Consider the following 26417-nt stretch of genomic DNA (forward strand, 5'->3'; position numbering starts at 1 on the left):
TGTCTGGGATAGGTCATTCTCCCAAACTCGCATGCCAGGTGCATAATCACTCGCCCCGATCCCTAAATATGGAAGTGCTCATGAATAATAATTTTGGGGTCAAGGTATCATAGTGTCCAATCAGATCCGTGCACAGAGTCCAAGGCCGTGACCTACTACATGTACCTCTGCCGTGTTTTGATTTTGCTTCGCAAAGAAACGTGCTCGCCGTTGCCCATAAACATATATTTTTGCTCTTTTCTAAGCATCTTCTTATTTCTAACTGTGTCAGATTAAAAAGGCGAGATTGTTCGGGAAACAAATTTAGGGATAGGCTTTGGTGTGCGCAGTGTTTGAAACTCATGCAAAATCGCTACTGGCCAAGCGGGCCAGTAACTTATAAAATTCACTGGCCGAAAGGAAATCAACTGGTCCTGGACATAATACGGAATTTTTACTTGAAGGGAAATACAGGGGCCCTGCTGTAGGTGGCTCAATATTCAAATACCTGTTGGTAGTAAAGGGAAAGCAACTCCACACATCGTTCATATTTGGGTTGTTTGCGTTTTATGTATGATATCGTGTATAATATAAGTGTATATCCTGTTTGGCTGTTTCATGTAAATTGTTGTTTTTAGCCATGGCGAGACGTACCCGTAATCTACGTGTCTTGTGTTACTCCGGGTTGGGGCGGAGAGATTACTGTGACACTACGATCCTTTGGCGCTACGTTTCGAAAACAGAGTTTTCTTCATCAGTCGCTTAAAATTCAGTTTTGTTCGGTGAGACGTGTTGAATGGTTGATTGTTTTTATTTTGTAATATGTTGTTCCATTTGAGTTTGTTGTTCATATAAGGAAGCTAAAATATCTACTGTTTGATCTCGTTGTGTTTGTATAGGTTCTTGAGAACATGAGTTTGAGCTATTGTTGTTTTTGTGAAGTCTGGCGCTTATAAGTGTGTCGCCTATATTTCTGTTCCTTCTGTATGCGATTATTGGTTTGTTTTGGAACAGTTTTTTTAGTGTTTTCGTCTTTTTCAAGTTCATGCCAGTTTTCTGTCAGGGCTTGCTTGATTTTTGTTGTTTCTATGTACGGGCTGTATGTTGTTATGAAGACTATTGTATTATTGGTGGCGTTATTTTTGTCTTTTTGTTGTTCAAGCAGTTGTTTTCTTTTTTATGATTTGTCTCTCTGATAATGCGTTCTATTTCATTTTTCTTGTATTGTCGGTCCTGTAATTTTTCACTAAATTGTGTGACTTTCTGTGTAAAATCGGTTTCGTTGTTGCATGTTCTGATGTATCGTAATGTTTCACCTTTGATCAGACCATTGAATGTTGCTGCCGGATGGCATGAGTTTCTTTGTAAGAATTGGAATGTATCTGTTGGCTTTGTGTGTGTCTTGATGTCGAGAATATTCTCTTTGTTGTACCGATGACCTTTGTAGATAGTCAGGTCTAGGTATGTGATTTCTTGAGGGGAGCTTTCAAACGAAAATTTGAACGTGGGATGTATTTTGTTAATGTTTGATATGAATTCATTGAGTTCGTGTTGTGTTCCGATGAAATCAGAAAGACATCATCCCTGAACCTCAGCCAGGTCGATATTTGTTGTTTGTGTTTATGTATTATTCTCATTTCTGTCTCGTGGAATGTGAGGTCAGCCAGCTCGGGCGACGTTGGCGAACCCATTGCCACCCCGTAAATCTGCCTGTAGAATTCATCATTGAATTCAAATGTGTTGTTTTTTAAGATTATTTCTAGCAGAGCTATCATGTATTTCGTTGGTGGTTGCTTGATTATGTAATTGTTTGATGATCTTTCCTGATTTAATGCTCTGCCGACTGATTCAATCGCCTCATCATGAGGTGTATTCGTGTACATGGAATTTACATCCAGTGTTACTAGTGTCGCATTGGTCGGAACTTTGATTGTCTCAATTTTCCGTATAAAGTCTGTTGTGTCTTTGATGTATGTTGGTTGTTTCTTGACGATTTGTTTGAGAAAATGGTCAATGAACTCTGATATGTGAAATGTTGGACTGGAGCATCCACTTATGATTGGCCGTCCTATGAATATAGCTCCTGGTGGCGGCACTTTGTGAATTTTTGGTAGAAGGTACCAAAGTGGTGTTCTTATTTTTCTATTGATTGGATTCAGATATTCATATGTGTGATGGTCAATGTGTTTTTCATTGTACATTTCTGTTATGAGATTGTGTATGACTTCTATTGTGTTTCGTGTGTCATCTGCTGCCAATTTTGTGTAGTATCGTTGGTCGTTAAGTTGACGTTGACATTCTTTTATGTAATCATTAGTGTTTAAAATTGCTGTCCCCCGACCTTTATCAAATGGTTTGATGGTTATCTGTTTGTTCTTTGATAGCGTTATTAACGCTATTTTTTCTGCACGTGTCATGTTGTTTTTTGTGTTTCGAAAAGGTGTGTTAACAATAGCCAATTTTGTCGCTTCCAAATAATTCTCTAGTTTTGTGTTCTCGGTTGTATGTGGGATCCATTTCGAGTTTACTTTGAATGGGTGTTTTACGGTCTGTTTGTGTCTCATGATATATCGGAGTCTCATTTCCGAATGTATTTTTTGATGTCCTCTAATAGGTGGATTCTGTTAGGACGATTTGGTGTGGGAATGAATTTTAAGCCTTTGCTAAGTACGTTGATTTCAATGTTGGTGAGTTTGTGTGTTGATAGGTTTTTTATGAATCTGAGATTTTTGTTTGTTACAGTGCTCAATTTGTTCTATTGCGATGTTTCGTTATTTTTGTCATACTGTGATTCTTGTTTCTGTGTTTTCTTTTTTAGCTTTGTTCTGTTTTTTGTAGTTTCTATTGTGTTTGGATTTGTGTTGTCTGTGTTCTTGGTGGTTCATTGTTTTTAACGGTAGTTCTCTTTTCATATGTGTTGGCCTTGGTGGTTCATTGTTTTTAACGGTAGTTCTCTTTTCATATGTGTTGGCTTGTCCCGCGTGTCAATAGCCAACTTTTGTCTATTGACAGGCACCATACAGTGGCTCTGCACCATTTTTCTACATTACCGATACTATAGTACATGTATGTTATGTGTGTGGAATCTGAGGCAGCCTCAGATTAAGATTCAAATTCGGAGAACTATGTAACCACTGACTATAGAATGTACGAAAATGAACAAGCATTTTTTAGTCGATTGTAGGGGTGGGATATCACTTCTTTGACTAAGACAGAAGTGGATCAACGTCCTTTTTTCCCCGTGGCATTGGTACAGATGCTGCCTTTGTGCAAAAAAAAAAACCGTAACTTTTCTATCAGTAAGATAGGAGGTCTTTTGGTCTCGTCTCGACTCGTCTCGGTCCGGGTTTTCTGACTCGCCGCAAATAATTATATTTGAGCACTCCGTAAACAGAATCCGCAGTTTTGTGAACCCGGAAGTATATCGTGTTCGGCTCAATATACCCATGGAGGTAGTACTACTCTACTACCTCCATGATATACCATACATTGCCTATGCTATCGACAGCCAGCGAAACTGCCCACGATCAAAGCCAGTGCAACGCTATCTGTGCAAAATTTATGGCCACTCATGCTTTATGTGATGGAAAACCTCCCTTAGTGTAACATGGACATAGCTGACTAACTTTGGATTTCGATTTCGTTAACATGATGTTCATACAGCGGGCTGGGGGTTGGCGCACTTCTACACAACTCTCCCACCGCCGTGCCGCCCACAATTCCGATACCCCGTATACACGAAGCACAAAGCCGCCAGACAGATTGCTGGAAACCCGTAGTTCAGCTCTGTTGTGGTTTGTAAGTTGGCATCATTGCTTGTTGGAGAGGTTTTTTCCGGGATGGGGAGCCACAGCGTACGGCTGTGCAAGTCTACACCTTTCACTGCACAGTGCCCGTTTCAATTGCCTGTAACTCTATAGGCAACCATGGAAATCAAAACCACACCGTCATTTGCAAGCCAAGGGTTCAAAGATCATTTTCCATATGCAAAAATAGTTGGCCACCAATGAAAATTGTTGTTTCAAAGCAAGCCTTTTTGTTTGCTTATCACCTGAAAGCTACCATCTGATTGGTCCAAAGGTTTGTATAATGAGAAGGCGCTGTCCTCATTAAATATTCATGAGTACTTCCATATTTGGGGATCGGGTAGAGTGATAATGACCTCTGTGAACCTTTCGACGTACAATGGGTCACTCCATTCTATTGTGGGTATTCAAATCAAAAGTAGACGATTTATTGACAGTAATTTTCAAATTTTAGAGAAGATTGGCCTGTTTTTCGTGGTATAAGTCGTTAATCGCACCTCGTAGGTGTGCTGTTACAGTTGTAATCACCACACTTATGGTCAGGAACTTGTAAACATCACTCGGCCTTCGGCCTCGTGATGTTTACAAGTTCCTGACCATAAGTGTGGTGATTACAACTGTAACAGCACACCTACGAGGTGCGATTAACTATACATATAAACATCGGACTCACCGATAACATCTTCAGGGCACGCTTCGCTAATTACATGCAATTGTTCCTTGTTGAAAGGTATAGGCACTGTACCAAGCTCTCCAAGTACGTCTGGTCCCTCAAACAAAATAACCAGGTCTTTGACATTTCGTGGTCAATTATTTACAAAGCATCAAGTTACTCTAACATAAGCCAACGATTTAATCTTTCTATATCAGAAAAACTACACATTATCAGTGCTGACAAATCTACGCTGTTAAAATATCGCTCGGAGCTGGTTTCAAAATGTCGCCACCGTAACAAATATTATTTATCAAATTTTAACACCACCTACAAATAGAATGATACGCCCCGATCATACATATATAAGACTGACGAGCTAAAAGTCCTTTCACAAGTACCGGGATCTACGTTCAATAAGTCGTACAGTGGAGGCATTCTCGTCAATTGACAGGTGTTAAAATTTATACCGTTCGTTGGTCATCGCTCACTGCGTGACGTAATTAGATCGATGATGGCTAGATTGCATTGGTTGATCTTGTAACGTTGTCCCAGTGTTTACATGCAACTTTTAAGAGGCAAAAGGTTAAATAGCGCTAAATAATACATGAAGTCATTGGCCTCCATGTCAGTGTTATTGTGCTCTGCGTCCTCTGAGATCGAATTTACTGTACGATGAAACTCCACAGGTTACATGCTATGTATATGTATAATAATTAGTGTTAGCTGATATTGTTAGTTGTAGCCCTACTCTTTTTGATTAAAAGCTGGACTAAATTATTTTATCAAAGGTATCAATAAGTATGTTTATTATTCACTGTAACAGTTGTAGTTTATTTTTAATACACTGCAGAAAATATTATTTACATTTTATATTGCATTTGTTATGTTATGTTTCACTCCAGTTTAAGTTTTTTGTAAATTTCCTTTATGCTAAGCCTTCTTTTTATAGTTCATTGACTTCACTCATAATTAGATATCACTTAATTTAATATCCATGAACAAGTTATCCTTTAATGTGAATTAACAAGAAAATGAATGAGCAGCAAACCTACGCTTCTTAAGCATGGCCATTACTCTCTTCGTGCGTCGCTGCTGCAATTTACAGTACACGTATTGAAAATGACGCTTCCCTCACTGAAACTGTATAGCGCCTTTTCATAGTTCAGACACAGGAAAGAGACCGAAATGCCTACCTCCAAGAACGATTTAACAGATCGTAACTGCAAAATATTTTCAGAAGCACACAATACTGCAAAAAGTCGATGACCTTTAGTTGAAATACAACTAATTCTGTTATTGGAGTCATCCCATCAACTACCTGGTAAATCAAATTTATATGGCTATAGTGTGACCTTCGGACTTAAGTATTGTATATCGTAACGTGTGAAACGGTATGGAGACCATATAAATTAACACAAAGGGCGACGAATTCGGACGCGCACACGCTTTAGAACGTTTCTGCGCAAATTTAACTCCAGCCTGCCGCAAATGGGTTATTTTGTAGCGCATGTATTAACATCACCTTTCATTGTTGAAATTGCGCTTTTACCTAATTTTTTGACCCAGTCTCTTAGAAATACATGTGACCTTTAACCTTGTCATATTTTGACCCCTAGGAAGCTGTTTTTTATTCAATATGAGCGCAAAATTAACATTTCTCTCGCATTTACATGGCGCATATTACCCATTCACCTGGAGATATTGTAAAAAGTAGCGTGGTGACACCCTTTTATTAAAAGCGTAAACTAAATGGTGTTATGTCAGGATTTTATTCGCCAAGTTTGGTCAAAATGACACCCATTCAAAGCGACAGGAAGAAAGTCCGAAAATTATGTAGTGATATAATTTCGATATCGTCATTTTGTAATCGATACTTATGTTAAAATTTCTTTACAAACATCATGAAAACTATACATTCGATAGATATGGATCTTAATCCTTGGTATTTATTAAAATTAACTCATTTGCTAAGCGTTTTATAATTGCTTTCTTAGGTTTAAGTGAATTATATCATTTTTATTTATTTCTAATTACGCCATTTTAACGTCCGTTTCCATGGAAACGAGCGTGGTGACCCCATTTTTTATTTCATTTTTGCACTTGCACAACTTCCAAGAATATTTGTGCAAAGTTTCAAGAAAATGACACCACAACCTAATTTTGACGTAATTCGTAGTACTTCACCTTAACACAATGAACACGCAGCCAACAAAACGTTTCGAAAACATCAACAATTCGTGACTCGTCGAATCAAGTTTCTCAAATTTTCCATATGCTTTAGGTATTTAGAATATATTAATCTTATAGACTAAAAAGATACTACCGAATGCATTCATTCAAGCACGTATTCATCGACTGAGTCTACACGTCAATATATCAGTTCACGATAGATATATCTTTCGCCAAAAAATATCACTGATTCGATTTTCCTTGCCAAACGAAACTTTTAAGTCACAAATTATATCGTAGAAGAACTGGGATGAAAGGTATGCGTTGATATTGATTAATTTTCGTCACCTAATGTCTATATTTTCTCTATCAAGCGATTGTTTATACCTTCATTCCCTTTGCGCGAGGAATACAAACTGAGACAGTACTACTACACAAGTACACGTAACATGTGTCAATGTTTTCGTGAAGTACATGTAAACTCCCTTGTCAATGGAGACGTTGCACTGTCTGGCAGATTCATCAATAGCAAGTAGCGTCAACGTACGATTTCGCTAGGTCAATATTTGAATTAAAAACCGAATATCAATGCTGTGTCAATCACTTTACTATATGCACAGGCAATTAATTACCTTCTAGACACTTCGATGCTTATTGAAAGGGATAATAGCTGTAACTTATGGCTAGTTTTTCAGTATTCTGCTTCTGTATATCAACTACCGTGTCTCACCCTAATCCGTTTGTCAAGCTGAAATTTCGAGTATTCTTTTTGTCAACACAGCTTTTATGTGTGTAGCGACACAGACAAATATAGGAAGACTGGAAACGCGGCATGCCTTTTGTTCCATGGTCGTCTCGGTAGACCATTGGCTTTTCATATTAAAACGAGCTTCAAAGGTGTTAAACTTTTTGGAGGCTTTGTTTGTGGTTGATAATTACACGAGATTATGCGAAAAATACGACAAGATGGCATCGTACTGCCAGTCGCGTAGCAACCATAGTTACTTTGTGAGCTCTCAGGCCAGAAACACTGCTTCACGCCAATCAAAACATAACACGCCAGCAGTTTCATAAACATGTCCTTCCTTGACGCACGTGTAAAGACGGTATGACTGACCGTAAACCATTGATTCAAACCAGACAGTATCGATAAAAGACTTTCAAATTTGGTTCAAACACACTCATTATGTATTCATAAATATATGAGAGGAATTTTTAAAACGGTAAAACCCATTTTCCTGAAGCTCAAAACACTCCCGTATTCGATTCCGCTCAGCACCACACGAAAACAACAACACAAACTTTGCCGAACATACTTTCGCTTAACAATTTGCGATAATCCGAAAATTACCGAAGGATGCATGGTCGGCACTCTTCGGAAAAGAGGGGCGAGAGCAACCTGAGGCGAGGCGAACATGGATGGGTTACGTAACCGCTTCACGCTTTAAACCATACCCGTTGCGAGTCTTCCTATGTTTGTCTGTGGTATTGATCATTGCTTATTGTTTACAAATGAATTCTTGTCCGGACTTGAATACAATTTTCAACCATAACAATGGAGATTATACTCATATAGATATAGGTTGTGTTGATATGCTAATACTTTGCATTAAATTACAGTTTAGGGATTCAATGCAGAAAGTTAAGGAGACCACAAAACAAAAGCTCTGAAAAAGTAGCCAAAAATACAGCTTATGGAGCTTATTTAACTCTAAGCAATCCTTCGCTGATGAACTTAAAAACTGCTCTGTTGATCACTTTAAGTTATCGATTTGTATGCCGTAGGCCTAGATAATTAAAGCACGCACCTGACAAACAGATCTTTTGCGTTTGAACACAAACCCTTTCCTGTCCTCCTTTAAACTCGAAAATCCGACGACGAACTTAAGATCTTAACCTATTTCTGTAATTTGTGATGTTGTGAGGTATTCGACTCGTTTTACACCAACAAACATTACGCACAAATATGTAATGACGTTGCTCAGTATCAGGCATTTACAAGGTTTTCATGTTATCACGGTCATCCATACATCTACTGTTATTGCGCCAGCGCACTATAATCTAAATTTATTTACGTCCTTCCTTTCCTAAACGCAATAATTTTCCTTTTGTATGCGTGTTTTTTAAATATCCGAGGTCCAAAAGTTCCTTTAACATTCTATATGAATCAAGTTAAAGTTGTGTTTCCTTTGTAGCTGGAGGCAGTAGCGTTACCGTTCCTGTTTGGGTGATTCCAGTAGCTATCATTGTAGCAGTTATATTTGGTATTGGTATCGGTATACTGTTGTACAAGATGAAAGATTGCTTATGGGTATGAATTAAATGCTATAAATGTATCTATACATCAGTTACATTTGGATGGAGTAGATCCAAAAATTGCTCGAGAAAATTAACAAACATGGTGCACCTTTCGTTGTAATAATTCAGTCGGCACACAAACATATCATGACACAATCGGCAAGTCTTGCACTATGGCTCTCAAGTTTGTCTCGAGCTTTACCATGTGAGATAGTTTCTACAATTCCTTTCTGTAATTTTTGCTGTCGTTCTATAGTTACTATTTCGTCTTTTCGTATGCATGTCCATAATAGATGGAGAACAAAGATTATGTTTTCCTTCAATTGAAAATTTCAAAGACAGCTTGGCAACCCTGATGTAGCTATACATCGCGCGGGTTTACTCCTTGTAGTGACATATGCTCTAAACTGTCTCCTATTTAACGTGCTAGTGCACTTTCTGAAAGATTAGATTTTGAACAACATCATTGCGGATTCTGAATAATTTGAAAGACCGTATTATTATGAAGTAACATTCTTATTTCGGAATCGGCATCATTTGTTGCAGAGAAGAGATATACATACCAAATAGTAAATGAAAGAAGTCAAATATCTGTTTTGTGGAAAAATTGATTTAAAAGTAGAATACTCTTCTTCTTTACGTGCACATGGACGAATCCACAGAATTTGCCACGCGGTTACCAAGAAATGATTCCGCTGCAAGAAAGTGAGTATATTTTAAGCGACAACTAGTGATTCAGTGTCCAGTGATTCGCTTCATTGGTCGAGTGGTGCTGATAGTATACCTCTAGGTCTATACTGAACAAATATTCGGAGTTGAATATATAATGCAAAAACTATGACGCATAATAACCAATGTGTCTTAGTGTTAAACACTATAATCCCCCCTAGGTCAGCCGGTTACTGACAACTATTTTGGATGAATCGACAAATAGTAATACCACGAGTTTCGATAACATCGTGTACATAATATATTATTATTATATAATCATACAAGTAATAGTACGATTCATAATCGACAAATTAGTGTACATATAATTGTCGTTTGATTATATTGCTTGCACCCGTGAGATTATATTATCATGTGAGCAGTGTTGGTTGCTTTTGATTAAGACGTAAAGAGGCCATTCATTTGGATAAATTATCCAAATTATCGTTTGTTAATCTGTGTAGAGAAAGTTCGTAACGTCAATCAACGCTCACTCATGAGTTACTTGTATTTAAAAGGTAAAATCTAAAATAATGGAAACAAAACTGAGTAATATTAAAGTTGCTGATACGGGCCCGGCTTTTAGTTTGCATTTGATAGAGAACAACCATGTTTATTTAAATATTACGCGTCTCATTCAAATTTTGATGCACCACATCTATAGAGCATATCGTCTTTTATGCATTTCTTGCATTTAAATTTTCGTTTTCTAATCTATCTCGCAGAACAAACTTGACGCCGAGGGAGGGACATGATTCTGACCAGGATATATAAGGAATAGCGATTGATGGGACAAAGAATCAAACAAAAACTGACTTCTGGACGCAAAGAAAGAAAATCGGTAGTTTTAATGACATAAACGCCTGAGAAAGGATATGTATAAAGCGGCCGTATCAAAAACGTGCAATAAATTTATTTCATCAATTATGGTAAACAAACGACGCATAAACGGGAAAATGGTTCATCTGAAATCAAAACCGAATAACTTACCTGGTCTAGTACAGTATGATTTCTGAGTTAATATCATATTGTAACATTTTGACTTGAGTCCAATGCAAATTGTATGTCAAATGATGGTTTAAAATCCTCCATGTAGCCATGTTTCTTGCCAAATAAAACTGCTTGCATCTTATCGAATTCAGTGGCTAACTTTTACTTAACTGTAGGTATTCCAAAGATAGATTGTAGAGTTTTTTTCAGTAAACGTCATGGCTCTAAGTACATTTACACAGCTTGTTATGGAAATTGTGGAGGATAAAAGTGTGTTGACAAGAGTTCCCGTCTTCAAGGTAATTAGTCTTTTATTGTATTTAACCAACGTTCAGTCCGTACTAAAAGACAGCAAGAGACCCCCCAGTTTTTAGTGGCTTATGTAGAACTACACAAGCCCTATGAAAGGGGAGGAAGTGCCATAAGAACGAGACAAGCGTAGATGGAGTTAGCGTTAGTTGCGATGAACCAATTGACTACACTGTAATCAGATTGTGGGTCGTAGATGTTATATTATAAATGACCTTGTCGGTTTTTTCTTGTGAGGCCATAAGACATGATGATTGTTTTATAATATATTGGCATTACTACAGACCGTGGGGCATCCATGAAATTTTTTTTTTCTTTGCGGGGGGGTACTGATAACTATAGCCTTGATATCTTTCACATCTGATTTCTGATTGAATGAAACCTTTGGCAACGGTGTAATTACTTTATTTCAGTCGCTGGAAGATATTAACATAATATCTTGCGTCAATTTACATTTCCCTTTTATATATTTAAGCCTCAAATTTTGTCGTGTCATTTTTCAACTTTTCCAATTTTTTCCAAGCTTTTTGCTTTTCATACAATGAACATTTCTACTCGTTGTACCGTTTTCGTAGCGTTTTGAAAAACGTGTTTTATCCATCAGTGAAACCGATAAGCTGTCAGGCTGTGTACTGCCGAATCGTTGAATTTGTAAAGTTGAGATCATTTTTTAAGGCAGAATTTCTTGTTTAAAGTCCATATATTACCTGATTTGAGAGAGAGAGGGCGCTTCAATTGACGTAACATCGTCCACGAAAACGCTCCCAATTTATGACAAATTTTCATGGTGCCGAAAACGTTCTTACCAACCAAAGTTTTTCAGGACACTTGTAAGTATACTCTATTGTTCGTCCCAGAGATCCATATCAGCTATGGGCAATGGCATTTCGTTGGAGCAATATCGAGCAAGAATCGGTGGCTTTGCCGGCGTCTTGAGTACAGCATGGAGTCCCTTTGTCTTACCGATACTTTTGCATACTAATTACCAAGGAATAATTATTCGCTACGAATTGTTCTCATGTTGCTCTTCATGAGTGGCAACGTAGAACTAAATCCTTGTCCTGACACCCGATCGCAAGTTACAAGAAGTGACGTTGACGCCATTATGAAGAAGCTGTCTGAAATACAGAACGACTCCAAAGAGCTGAAACATCGTTTCTCTGCCATAGAAAGCCGCATGAATAATATAGAAGACACCTTGCATTCCATTCGTGAGACATCCATTCAAATGCGCAACGAATCGATGCTGTTGAACATTCAGTTGGTGGAATCAAGGACTGCACAGAAGAATTATCGGAACTTAAGAAAGAAATGAAAACACTGAGAAGGCAGAATGATGACAAAGATAATAGAAGCAGGAGATGTAATCTGGTATTTCGAGGCGTTACACAAGAATCCACCTTTGAAGACTGGCATACTACCGAGTCTATTGTGAAAGATTGATCAAGGAGAAATTGGGAATTGCAAAGGACATAATATTTGAACGTGTACACAGAATTTTCGGCACTTCAGTTCGTGGTTCACCGCTTATTGTCGCAATGGTTTCTTTCTTCAAAGACAAGGAACTTGTTTTACGAAATGCGCATAAGCTGAAGGCACCACGATCAGTATCGGCGAAGACTTCTCGCCGAGAGTAAGGGGAATCCGGAATAAGATGCAGGCAAAAAGACGGGAAATCCTGAATCTTAACAGGTCAGCAAAAGTAAGACTGAATTTTGATAAGTTGATTGTCACCACAGATCAGGGTAAGAAAATATATATTTATGACGAAGACAGCAGCACTTGTAAGGAACTCTTCGACGAAAGCCATCAGCCTACATAGGAAATCGGCCGGGCCCGGTATTGCCATGACTTACTAGCTATCCTTGCATGGAACGTTCAAGGTTTACGCAGAAATTTGAAGAACCCAGATTTTATAGAATTGTCAAATAAATATCCTGTGGTGTGTCTTAATGAAACTTGGGCAAACTCTCAGAGTGAAGTTGATAAAGTGATTAGTGGATACAAACGCTTTTCTACCTATAATATTAGACAAAGTCGTTTTGGGAGACACTCGGGTGGTGTGTCTGTTTTTGTTATTGATTACTTGGCTCCCTATGTGAAAAGAGTTTGTAAGCAATCACAAAACGCTGTTTAGTCTCCATTGATAAAACCATTCTTAATCTTGACATGGATATTTTGTTATGCGCTGTATATGTACCGCCAGAACGTTCACCAATGTATACACAAGATTCTTTAGATGGTATTGAAAACTTAGAGCACATTATCCTAGACGCTTATGACAAGCTTGACAACTTTTATTTGATTGTAGTTGGTGATTTTAATGCACGTACCGGTGAATTACAGGATTTATTGTACAAGATAATGATATACACCTATATCCGGGTTATGAATCAGATTCCTTTGACTTGCCACGTCGATCGAAGGATAAATTTGTAAATTCTTTTGGTAGGCAGCTGGTTGAGCTTTGTAAACAAATAGATTTGCATATTGTAAATGGACGATTCCAAGGTGACAAAGATGGTAATTACACTTGTGTTTCAAATAATGGAGCAAGTGTCGTAGATTATGTAATCCTGTCAACAGAGCTGTTTTCCTATGTAGAAGACTTTTCAACCGTGCCTATAGATATCTCCGATCATTTTCCAATCTGCTGTAAGTTTATAAATATTTTACATACTTTATCTGAGCCAATCTCTGAAAGCGTTTGTAATATTCAATGCCGGACCCGCTTCAAATGGAATCCATCATATTCAGAAGTGTTTGCGCAGAAAATGGAAGATCATCATACTAGTCATCTGCTTACCAAGGCGTGTGATCAACTCGCACATGACAGTACAGATCAAGCTATTCAGACTATTAGTGATATCTTCGATTATGCAGCATCGGAAATGAAAGTGAGGCATAAATCTGGCACTCGTCGTCAAGCTCAACCTGTTTGGTGGGACGTAGATTGCAACCAAGCCAAGAATGTAAAGTATGGACTTCTCAATAGATTTAGATTAACAAATAGTAGTAATGATTTGATTTTATATAGAAATGCAAAGAGTAAATTTAAAGCCATATGTAGACGAAAGAAATTGATTCACCTGGAATAACAAAAACAACATTTATTTGAGGTCAAGAATGACCCTGTGAAATTTTGGGGTTACTTACGTAATCTGAGACGTAGGTGTATTTTTACTAATGATATCACGTCAGATCAATGGTATAATTATTTTCGTTCACTTCTTAATACAAGTAGTTCATTTTCCAATAGTATTGATACTACGTTCCATGAAACTGTCACTACCCGTATTGAAACTCATGACCAACATTGCGATAATTGTCATGAAAATGTCCCCCATGACCTTAATGCTGTCATTACTGTGAATGAAATTGAGAAAGCTATTCGTAGCTTGCCAAATGGCAAAGCACCTGGTCATGACGGTCTGGTTATTGAGTTATTGAAATATAGCTGGCCACGTCTAAGCAATGTTTTAACCTTGTTATTCAACAATATCTTTTCGAGTGGTCATTTTCCTGCAAGATGGAGTAAGGCCATCATTACACCTCTTCATAAAAAGGGAAGTCTGAATGATGTAAATAATTACAGGGGCATTTCTCTTCTTTCTGTAGTTAGCAAAGTTTTTACCAAAGTTTTGAATTGATTTCAGAAGCTCAGGCCGGGTTTCGGCAGGGCTACAGTACTGTTGATAACATTTTCACATTACAAGCTATGGTTGCCAAATATCTGACATTACGAAAGGGTATATTTTATTGTATTTTCATAGATTTTTCAAAAGCCTTTGACTCTGTTCATCATACTTTTTTGTGGGATAAACTTATCAGTTATGGTATTAACGGCAATTTTCTTTCTGTTCTCAGATCAATGTATAAAAACTTGCAATCTTGTGTAAGTACTCCTGCCGGTTTACTGATTATTTTGAATGTACAATCGGAACACGGCAAGGATGTACGTTAAGCCCTGTTCTCTTTTCCTTGTTTATTAATGATCTTGTGTCATATACTCGTAAAATTGGTTGTGAAGGGTGTTTATGTTGACGAAGAAGCGCAAAACCTGAATATTTTGATGTATGCTGATGACATAGCAGAAGGATCTGATTTACCAATTCACACTCAGAGACAAATTAATCAGTTAAATTTATTCTGTTCACACTGGGGACTAAGCGTCTACTTAGATAAAACCCAAATTATTGTTTTCCGTAGAGGTCCTCTTAAAAATTATGAAAAGTGGTTTTTGGACAAAAGACCGATTAAAGTCGTGCCACAGTACACATATTTGGGTTTAATTTTCTCGTCCAGACTTACGTGGAGTCCAACCAAGAAAAATCAAGCTTCGCAAGGTCGAAAAGCCACGTTTCAATTGAAATCTGTATCAAGAAAATTGGGTAGACTGTCACTGCACGATTCTTTTAAACTTTTTGATACTTATGTTACTCCGGTCTTATTGTATGGCAGTGAAATATGGGCTATATACGACTATTCTCCCCAGGTTGAGCAAGTTCACCATCAGTTTTGTAAGTTTCTTTTAAATGTCAGTGGGAAAACGATGATCTTACTGCAATTGGTGAGTGTGGCCGTTTTCCCCTCTATGTCATGTATTTTAAAAGATGTGTAACTTATGGGTTGAAAATTTTACAGATGGATTCTCATAGATATCCATACAGGTGCTATATTATGTTAAGTAGGTTATCTGAAGAACGAGCGATAAAATCTATTAATTGGGTCTACAATGTCAAAACCTTACTTTATCGCTTTGGATTTGGCCATGTATGGCTAAATCAAGGTGTGGGTTCAATTAACTTGTTTTTATCTGAATTTACCCAGAGACTGAAAGATTGTGCTGGGCAAAACTGGCACCAGGATGTAGAATCGTCTCCTAGGTTACGTAGTTACTGCACCTTTAAGACAATACTTGAACCAGAGAAAAATTTGAGCAGTGTACACATTTCTAAATTTAGATTTGCGCTTTCAAGATTCAGATGTTCATCACATGTTCTTGAAATCGAGAAAGGACGCCATGAAAACACTCCTGTAAATGAAAGATATTGTAAACTCTATTTGAAAACTAATAATCTCTGCGTTGAGGATGAATATCATTTTCTTTGTATATGTCCAATTTATGAAGACCTCCGAAAAGAAATGTTGCCACACTGGTTTTGTATTAACCCTTCATTTGACAATTTTACGTCACTCTTGAGTACAAGTAATGTAACACAACTTAATAGTTTAGCATCATTTATTTATTTTGCCATGAAGAAAAGAGCAGACTCTCTCTCTGTAAGCGAAAACTGATGTCACGAAAAACATTTTCAAATTTCCGAAAAAGTTAGATTTCATGATATTTTTACAGAAAAAATGTAAAAGGGTACTAAATTTCTCTTCAAATTCATAAATTTCTGAGAAAATAACAGCATGAGGCATTTGCAAATCACTTCCTTCTATTTGTACCACAAGAAAAATGATTTACATCATTTTCTGCTTGCAAAATGTAGTAAATTTGTACCATGGAAATAATCAAGATTTTATCTTACTCATTTACACAGCAGTACCTTTCACTTTGAAATTCAGATTATTTTTGTGTCTCTCTAATCCAGGTTATAATTCTATGGAATATTTCAGAATGCGATAAATGATCAAGAATTTACAGCTGAAAAAATGAAACTGCCAAAGTTGCATTGTCAAACCTTCATTTTTTCAAAGTATTTTCCCTTCTATGTCTTTTTGCCATGTAATGCAGTAATATTTAAAGAAATAATTGCATTCAACCAGTTCAATCCCAAGTCTAGAAAGAAATTGACAAATTGCTTTAGAAATTAATAAATTGTTAATTATTTTGGAATTTTGATGAAGTAGTTGCAGGACATGTCTTGCAACTGAGGTGGGTGTGTCAGTTGCAGGACATGTCTTGCAACTGAGGTGGGTGTGTCAGTTGCAGGACATGTCTGCAACTGAGGTGGGTTGTCAGTTGCAGGACATGTCTTGCAACTGAGGTGGGTGTGTCAGTTGCAGGACATGTCTTACAACTGAGGTGGGTGTGTCAGTTGCAGGACATGTCTTGCAACTGAGGTGGGTGTGTCAGTTGCAGGACATGTCTTGCAACTGAGGTGGGTGTGTCAGTTGCAGGACATGTCTTGCAACTGAGGTGGGTGTGTCAGTTGCAGGACATGTCTTGCAACTGAGGTGGGTGTGTCAAGTGCAGGGCATGTCTTGTACCTGAGGTGGATGTGTCAGTTGCAGGACATGTCTTGCAACTGAGATGGATGTCAGTTGCAGGACATGTCTTGCAACTGAGGTGCAAGATTTGGTACAGCAAGTGTTGGTTCAAGCGAGGTGAATGAAAACTCAATGATGTTCATCATGGGAAAAATTACATGAATTAGGAACATAAAGTTTTTTCTTTGAAAAAAAAGTCATGTTTAATACCTTGTGTTTAATACTTATTATGAAAATACATTATAAATCTTAACTGCATTACAAGTATTGACTGTGCAAGAACATATTGCACTCATGCAACGTGTCAATGAATAACATTTGTACTTTTCAATGAGAAATTTCAAATAAAAAAAGGTTGACAGAGCATTTCCAGAATACTCCCAGACAGGCTACATTGCAATGGTCATCATGAAAAAACTATGTACATACAATATATAAACAATATAAAACAATAATGATAGCAGAGAACATTATTGTCAACCTTATCAGTAGTCTACATACCAACATCAATATTCTCTGTTAATCTATTTCAGGTGGCAAGAAAGGCTATTTTTAATAAAAAACATGCATTTTGTAAGCAAGTTACCATGATACAGACTTCAAACTCTCAGTGTAGCTGTGGTACATATTAACTGTCATTAGAAAAATGCATAGGTGTATAATCACTGAAATTTGATACCTTTGAAAAATACTCAGCTGTTTTTTTCAAATTTAAATTTTTATCTCAGGTTCTTTCCTTGATTTTAAATTAAAATTACCAAAGTATGAGTATAATCCAGACTGTTTATGGCATATTTGTAGTTTGGATGACCCCATTATTATAATATCCATCTGTAAAATATTGATGTTTGTGTAACACAGTTATCAAAAAGTAACAACTGGTTGCATACCAACCACACTCAACAGGAGAAAAACTGCTGTGCATTTAATTAAAATAACCCTTTAAAATGCATTGGAAAAAGATCAGTAGTGTGTGTTGTTTGGTTTGCAAGAAAACTCCAATCTAAAAAAACAACAAAAAAGGCCAAAATGTTGAAATTTCTGAATTTAGGCTATTTTCAGGCATGTCTCTAGAGGTCATTAAGCTATATTTTCTCAAAAACTCAGCTCTTTTGAACTCTCAGCAACATTATCAATTGAAAAAGATTACATTTACAGCTGTCCTCCATGTTACATGTACCTATATGCAAGCAATGACTTCCTAAACTTTCACAGATTTGCTTTTTCCTATAAAAACATTTTGGCAGGGAGTTGGGGTTATTACAGTCTTTCCCAAGCAACTAAGAACAATATTGTTGATCTAAATGTTATCACAATACTGCAATTGGTTTCAAAAATTTATCCTAATTTTACTTCAGCTGGTGTACTGAGTTGTTGACGTTGTGGTCAAATTCAAAGAGGTTGTATAACAATACTAACAGTGGGTAGTAAACTACTGTCTAACATTAGATGATCATCTTGCAATGCTTGCTCAAAATAGTCTACACTTTAAAAGCAGGAATATTACTTGATTCACACTCCTATCTAAGCATGGCCAGTCTTCCCCTCTTTCTCTGTCTAAAAACTGTTAGCTGAAAATACACCATGATTCACAGAAAAAGAGATATACCTACACCATGTACACCACAAGCTGTACAAGAGAAAATTGTTTAAAGCTAGTCAATACCACAAACACTGTCAAGGTTTGTGTTACATTCAAACATAAAGGTGACTTCATCAGTTGGTTTCTTTGTGTAGTTCCAGAGCTGAATCCCTTATTCACCCATAAACTTGGACACCAACTGACGCTCTAGCCTTTCCCACTACCTTCTGAAGATTTCTGCTATCCAAATTAAGGCGATCAAAGTTTTTGAGAGCATATAAATTACCCAAAACTGAGGTAATTGCAAGGAATTTATGGAAAAAATAATAGAAAGATTAGCACAAAGATGTACAGTAGCACTGCGTATGGTTCAAACAAATTTTTAAAGATTAAAAAAACTCTTACATGTAATTCTTTGACCTTTTCTCACACATTTTAGCTCAATTATTCAAACTATACCACACAAAATCCCATTACTCGGTACTGTTGTTTATAGTTTCTTCAAGACATTTTCGTTCTTCAAAACATTTTCGAAGACTTGGAATCCAGAGTCAAGAATGTAACTTCACTCAAAAGTTCTGTCTTCACAATTACCTTAAGATATCAAAACTGTTTCTCACACCTTCTATTATTAAATCTATCTTTATCAAACTGATCCGGGTCACCCCTTGGAATTTACATATCAAATTTTACAGCAATTGAACAAGAAGTAGCAGACAAATACATGTATGCTTCTTGCTGAAAATTTCGTTGTGATAAGCTCTGTGTTGCTGACAAAGTTGTACACTAACAGGGTGAATCTAGGAACTAAAAACCAAACTTACATGTAATCTAGTAACTGACTTATGTAAACTGGAATCTCAGCATCAAATTATTTATCATAAGCACTGTAACAGTACATAGTACAACACACCCAAACATGTCCTGGTATGAAGCTTGTCAAGGATTTCTGTTGAATTACTGTTCATCTGAGTCTGTATCTTCACAAGGGACAGTACCTGATATCACTTCACACCATACTTTGCAAAAGTTAACACATCTCTCCCAGTCGTCGATGCCAACAACATTGAGACCATTTCTCAATCCAAACACCAGGCCACTTCCTGTAAAAGAAAGGAAAGAAATGACAGAAAGTTAGACAAGGGAAAAGTAGAGGTCCTAGGAATTATTTTTTGGGGAAATACTGACTCTTGGAAGTTTAATTTTTCATCATGTGTTGCAATGTCAGAAATACCCTACAACTCTTTCAGTAATGGGGAGACTTCCATTGTCCATTTGTGGGTTATACTAGTTGTCAGCATGGTTACTAGTGATACAGGTTTGACTACTGCCTGCATGAGCCCAATTATCAAATAATTTTAAATCTCAGATTACAATGTATAAGGGGTTGAGACATAGTCTTAAATATTTATTTGATATGTAAGGTATGTGATTCATTTGCTCAGAAATATTTGTGATTAAACATACCTGCACCACACCTTCCGTTTAACATCCATTGACCTCTATGAGCAAATTTTTTTACGATGATAAAACATTTTTGCAGCATTGTTTCTGAGCAATTGGTAATTTAGAAGACAAAAACAAATTTGAGGCAAAGGACTACACCTGAAATTTCCCAAGCAATGCATTTAGGTACATGTGTATGTTGTGTCAAGATGAACTTTACAACATGATGATGATACAATGTGCATGTACAGTGTATCTGGATTGGTGACCCTTAATTTCTGACCTTGATTTTGAAAGAAAATGGTTGAAAGTTTGCTTTGAAAATGTAAGCATAAGTATTTTGTTTACTACCAGGTGTCAACCACATGTATCTTAACAGGTGAGGTACATGTATTTAGCCTCGACCCCACTTGTAGAAGTGTGAATATTTGCATGCCACCCCTCCTGAAAATAAGGATGAGTCCCTTATCGTTGGTGACTGTAATGACAAATCATTTCAATTAACATGTCCTAACCTCGGATAACACTGAAAATATAGCTTTGTACGTACCATCCAATAAAACGTAATCTCCAAAGCAAAGGGTCCGTTTGGCAGCGCTTTCACCTCTTCATGAATCATGCATGTTCACGCTGCGATCACAGTTGCCGACATCATTGCTGCCATTCCACAAAGGACCGTGGTAAACAGACATCGAATTCATCGGCGATATCCAGTATTAAGTTGCATTCCATGTAGTCCTGTCACTAAATCATCGGAGTAATGGACGTCCTACATTCAGAATCGGTAACCTTTCCCGACGAAGGAATTAGTTCAGTGGATAAAACTTATTCAAACGTCGCGCCGTTCATACACTCGACTTGAAACGATACAGAGTCTCACAACAATGTGACCCGTGACCTTTACTATGTTAACTTAGCAAGGACCATATTAGTTGGTGTACGATTCGGTGTCTCGTTAACGAAAAATAAGATCATTGACTAAATCTCCAAGTTAATCATGAAGACTGTAATATACTAACACAGTATTTTAAACGGTAGGAAAACTTTACGGCATAATAGAGCAACATGTACCTTACACAATCGCGCGATTCGCTCTAGGTGTCCCTGTAGATTAAAATGGAATATGCCATCATGAAACGGTTGTTTGCGAATTCGTTACTATTAATACTAAGCGGCGCGTCAGTAACTGGACCACAGCTTACATGTACCTCAACGAGTGAGTATATTGCCATGAATTGTCCAGACTTCTCGTCTAAATCGACTGAAGGTTCAACCGCTGCCCAGTTCATAACATTCATGCCAGGGAGAACATGCCTTGTAGATCTCGTCGCGTGATAAATACGGGTTTCGGCGCCAGCCGACCAGTCACACATTGGAGCGATGCGATGGGGACGCCATTACATAATCTGAACCTCGACCGTCATGAATATGCTGTATGTGCAGGAAGTTTGACTAAATCTTTTCAGTGATTCCTCTGTCTGTCAGCTTTACCAAGTAATGCTTGTGAATGCACAAGCTGACGATCGAACCGTGAATCAAGGTAAATGTTATATTTGTTTACAAACCATTGTTTACAAATCCAAGCCCCTCTGATTGTGGAAAGAAGGCCACAGCCTGTATACAATATGGGGGGGGGGGGGGTATGTCAATATATTGACCATTAGCAAACCATTTTTATGACCAAACAGAACTTTGAAATGTGATCCATACTTTTATTACATTGTAGTAAGATCACTTGATTGCTTTTCTGAGCTGTAATGATGATTTGTAAATTATTACTTGTGTGACAGAAACAGTAGAGTTTGAGATACATGTAGAGAAGTAATCATTACATTATCAACTCTTTATTTACTGTATTTATTTTTACCATACAAACTGTCAGGTTTAAGCTTAAATGATCCCAGGAGAGACAAACTGCCCAGTTATTATCATGATTTAGCAAAAACCTTCCCTAGGCAAAATTCACAAAAGAAGCCCATCCTTTCATTCTGAGTGCTGAGTATCACATTCCATAAATATTCCATAATTTTGAGCAGAACTTTGTCATTTCTCATACCATACATATACTTGTATACTGTAATTATTAATTTTATAGACAACAATCCAACTCCACTTTCTGTGATGTAATAAGGTGTAAACTATATCATTTGAGTGTTCAGAGAGGGACTGTGATTTAGATCACTCTTCCAATATATGACTCCTGTAAAATTTTCTTTTCCAGGATTTCTACTCAGAGATGATGCATCAGAGACTTATTACCTGTAAGAGAAGGCCACCAGTACACCAGCCCTTCAGTAATCCTTAAAACGTAAGTGTGATCTTTTGACAAAGATAAAATTTGCCCAAAGTCCTCTTTCTTGCCAGTAATAAGGCTACATGTATGTTCACAAACACTTCTGAAGGGGAGGGGGGGGGGGGGGGGGGGGCAGTGTTCTGCCAAACTTTTGCATCAGTTGGGTCTGAGGGGCAATGGAAGCTCAAAAAGCGGTCACTGTTGAAAAAAGGGGGTCATTCGCAGACAATTATACACTTTATTACATGCCATACCCGTGTTGTTGTTTGGAAGTTCAAACTCACACTCAAAGTTTCTGCGAATACTGCGGTTTTATGGTCCTACACAGTTGACATGGCGAGCAAGTGTACTCGTTCCGAAATTCATGTTGGCTCAGGTCATCGTATTCTGTTTATTATTATGCTTCATGCATACTTTGCAAGTCATTGAGTTCTTTTTTACATTGTAGTGGAGCCAGCTGAAATTGTGTAACCACATTTCATAATAATGTTGAACATGCCTAAATGAAGGCTGAGTTTCCGATGAAAGCTGCTCAATGTTTTGAGACTGCACTGTTTTTCACTGATATGTTTCCAATGGGGATGGCTGTGATTTAGTAAGCATTTGATATTTGACATGGTACAGTGAAATTGGTGTTGAAATGCGATAAAAAAATCATCAGGTTTGGTTTCCAACAAATTATATTTTATATATTCCAAAATGTTTTCAATGTTTAAGAGTACCAAGGTTGTAAAAAATTGACACACTTCCTACCATCTGGTCATTGTACAGTATATCTCATGCAAAGATGGTCAATACACAGAGGCGGACCATTTTATCACCTGGGAGGGGGTCCTGGCAGATTTTGAAAAAAATTCCAAACAAATGTCAATAAAAAAAATCAGCCAGAAAATGTTTGACAAAAAGAAAAGGTGGGAAAAAATTATGTACAATGGATCGGATAAAAAAGATAATGTACCTCATCAATTTTCCAGACATCCCATCCCCACCCCCTTATCAAATGGTCCATCCCTGATGTCTTTTTGCACTCAATTAACCATGCAGTGTATATCAGTTTTAAGATGTCAAGTTAGGAAAGGATTTGAAAGGAATAGTCAAGTTCACCACAGTTAAATTTCTTTACTTTATATCTCTTGTGTCATCATCCTTGTGTAATTGGTTAAGTTTGTAAGTTGCTCCAAATGTGGATGCACCATTTGTACTGGAAGAAAACAATATTTACTTTTCCCTGTAAGATTTCTGAGTTAATCATTGTATGTTGAAGTCTCTCCATGTATCTGGTGTATGGGCAAAATGTGAACATTGGTTGCATGTTATGTATTCAGTCTTTGTCAAATATTGTTCATAAAAATTAAAGAACATTTTGCTGTGTGGTTGTAAAGATAACATATTTGTCAATACATAAACTGCTTTGCAGATTGATTGTCTTAAAAAAGAAAAGGAAAAGAAACTAATCAAATTGATGTAACATATTCACCCTGAGTGCCTGTAGGCCTATATTTAAAGGGACATTATCGCTATTTTTTGATCTCTTTTCACCAATATTGTTGCAAACGAGCAGTTGTTGATGTTGTTTGATTTATTGAAAGATGTCTAAAAATGGTCGACCATTGACAACTTCCATCCAATTTTGCCTACACTGTGTAGAAAAACCTCAGGTCAGAGGTTTTAGGTTGGCCACTGTTAACCTCTTTAAATTTCAGTGGTTTTGTGGTGCTTTAGAGTGTGCAAAGGCGTAAGTAATTCATGGCATCAGGTTTCTTCAGCCAAGGCAACAGATTTGTTTTGTGTTATTTTTTATAGCTCAAAATATTTTTACATCATGTAACTAGTGACAATCATCTGAGCTTGTGTAAAATAATACCTGGAATTTGGACAGTAACGCAAATCCTCATTTTAACTTGACAGGAACTGGAATTTTAGCAGCAGTAAATGTTGGAAGACACTGTATCTACATAAACAGGAATCCTGAGAGGCTACACATTGTCTGCGACATTTTAGGTGCAGTGATGGACATTGAATCTGATGAATGAAGACCATCTTGTTAACCTGTTATCTGAGGTGTATAGCGAAGGGTGATTTTACTGATTAGATGAATTCTGCTGTCCATAATTTTACTGTTCATTCATCTGTCCACTGAATTTGGTATAACAGTGTTTAAGCTGTTTTGAATAATTTTCTTGTTTCTTTCTGTATGTCAGAGTTAAATGTGGAAATGAGCTTTATAGATCAAACAGTTTCAAGGTCACATTAGGATAGTCCTTGAGAGATTTAGGGTCACATCTTGATGGTTCCTGAAAGTTTCAAGTACTGATCTGGGTGGTCCATCTCAGTATTTGGTGTACAGGTAGATGCAGGGGTTGAGATGTGAATTTGTTCAAATGAACACATCAGTGTCAAAAATGTACAAATGAGGTAAGAAAAAGTGAAATCCTGCAAATGTGCAGGAGTGATAGCATGCCAGTAAGAAAAAGGCCAACACCACTGATCTTGAGTCATTGCCTGTCATTGTTTATGAACTTTTACATATTAACAGACCTGCTGAAACCATAGACAGTAGCAGGGGCAGACCATCTATACTCAAACTAAGAGGGGCTTGTTTCTGCTGTGCATGTTGCTAGAGTTGACCTCCAGTACCTAAAGTTTCAGACCTTAATTACTTTTGTCATTCTTGTTTTTCTGGTTTAAATATTTCTTGTTGTTTTTCTGGTTGTACTGTGCAGAAATCATTGTCAAAACATCAACGTAGAATTTTCCTCCACTGAATAGATAGAAACAACATTTATTGTTGATCATTGGTAACCCATACTGGTATATACCAATTCTGATCAAATTTGAGCGACACCGTATTATTGCGGTATTTTTCTTTAATTGTTAAGGAGAAAATATGTCTTTAATTTTACATACATTCACTTAAAAGTAATCAGTGATTGAACTGTTAAAGCTGTTCAATTATTAATCTTGAATGAAATTTTAATTTAGGTTATTTTCAACTATGTTGGTGGATATAGCTTCTTATCTCACATGGCTTTATTAGGAGGCAGTTTAAAATCACATTTTGATTTCTTCACCATCAAATTTCAGAGTTAGATTCAAGCTTCTTTGTGAAGGCTTAAGAAACCTAAATGTAGGCATGAATGCATATGTGTCAGTATGTGTCTAATGGCAAGGACACATGAGTTCAGGTTTATTCTAGACTGATGATCTCATTGCAGTGGACATGCAGAGGAATGTAAATACTTGAATAACAGCATTAACAAAAGGTTATGAGTTGAAGTATTGATGATGTTCTTGTATTGTAATGAAATGTGACTCAGTATTTGTGAAATATGTTTTTACAGTCCTTTACGTCAAAACTTGATCTTTTTACACAGTTTAAGAGTGCCATATGAAATATAATGGAACTCAGTTTGGTACCCTTATGTGATGTAATTTTTCAGATGACATTATAATTTATGGAAAATTTATTATTTCCTTATATTTTTTTCAAACTGATTTCCTTGAAAGGCCCTAAGTAGGTGTTCTTTTTATGTTTCAAGATGTGATTTGACATGACAAAGTTTGCTTGTAATTAGTTATCTTGTTAACAATATAATCATTTCAACAGTGAATAAAAGTCCTGTTTAAACTTATATATCTTCAGATGGTTTTGTGATTAAAACCTCAGTTACAAGACATGGCCTGCAACTGACACACCAGCCTCAGTTACAAGACATGGATTGCAACTGACACACCCACCTCAGGTACAAGACATAGCCTGCAACTGACACACTCACCTCAGTTGCAAGACGTGGCCTGCAACTGACACACCCACCTCAGTTGCAAGACATGTCCTGCAACTGACACACCCACCTCAGTTGCAAGACATGTCCTGCAACTGACACACCCACCTCAGTTGCAAGACATGTCCTGCAACTGACACACCCACCTCAGTTGCAAGACATGTCCTGCAACTGACACACC

General features: G+C 37.1%; 1 protein-coding gene and 2 long non-coding RNA genes across 4 annotated transcripts in view; 2 read left to right on the forward strand and 1 right to left on the reverse strand.

Moving 5' to 3' along the window:
* LOC139145550 (uncharacterized) overlaps nt 1–17315 on the forward strand; it is a 41930-nt gene extending 24615 nt beyond the window's left edge. Inside the window, exons 8-9 of one of the 2 annotated variants that reach the window (XM_070716780.1) lie at nt 8805–8920; nt 10341–17315. In XM_070716780.1, coding sequence (XP_070572881.1) covers nt 8805–8920; nt 10341–10370 — 146 coding nt within the window. In that variant the 3' untranslated portion in view covers nt 10371–17315. The remainder of the gene's footprint in view (nt 1–8804; nt 8921–10340) is intronic. The other variant, XM_070716784.1, reaches the window with a different exon arrangement.
* Nucleotides 17316–17330: 15 nt separating this feature from the next.
* On the reverse strand, nt 17331–20902 carry LOC139145554 (uncharacterized). Its single transcript, XR_011554949.1, has 2 exons — nt 20712–20902; nt 17331–19818 (listed from the first exon to the last, which is right to left on the reverse strand). It is a non-coding gene; the product is annotated as an uncharacterized lncRNA (long non-coding RNA).
* Nucleotides 20903–21538: 636 nt separating this feature from the next.
* Nucleotides 21539–26086, forward strand: LOC139145553 (uncharacterized). The gene is made up of 3 exons (XR_011554948.1): nt 21539–21701; nt 22383–22469; nt 24363–26086. It is a non-coding gene; the product is annotated as an uncharacterized lncRNA (long non-coding RNA).
* The last annotated feature ends 331 nt before the right edge of the window (nt 26087–26417 follow it).

The sequence above is a fragment of the Ptychodera flava genome, chromosome 12 (assembly GCF_041260155.1).
Source record: "Ptychodera flava strain L36383 chromosome 12, AS_Pfla_20210202, whole genome shotgun sequence".
NCBI classification, from domain to species: domain Eukaryota; kingdom Metazoa; phylum Hemichordata; class Enteropneusta; family Ptychoderidae; genus Ptychodera; species Ptychodera flava.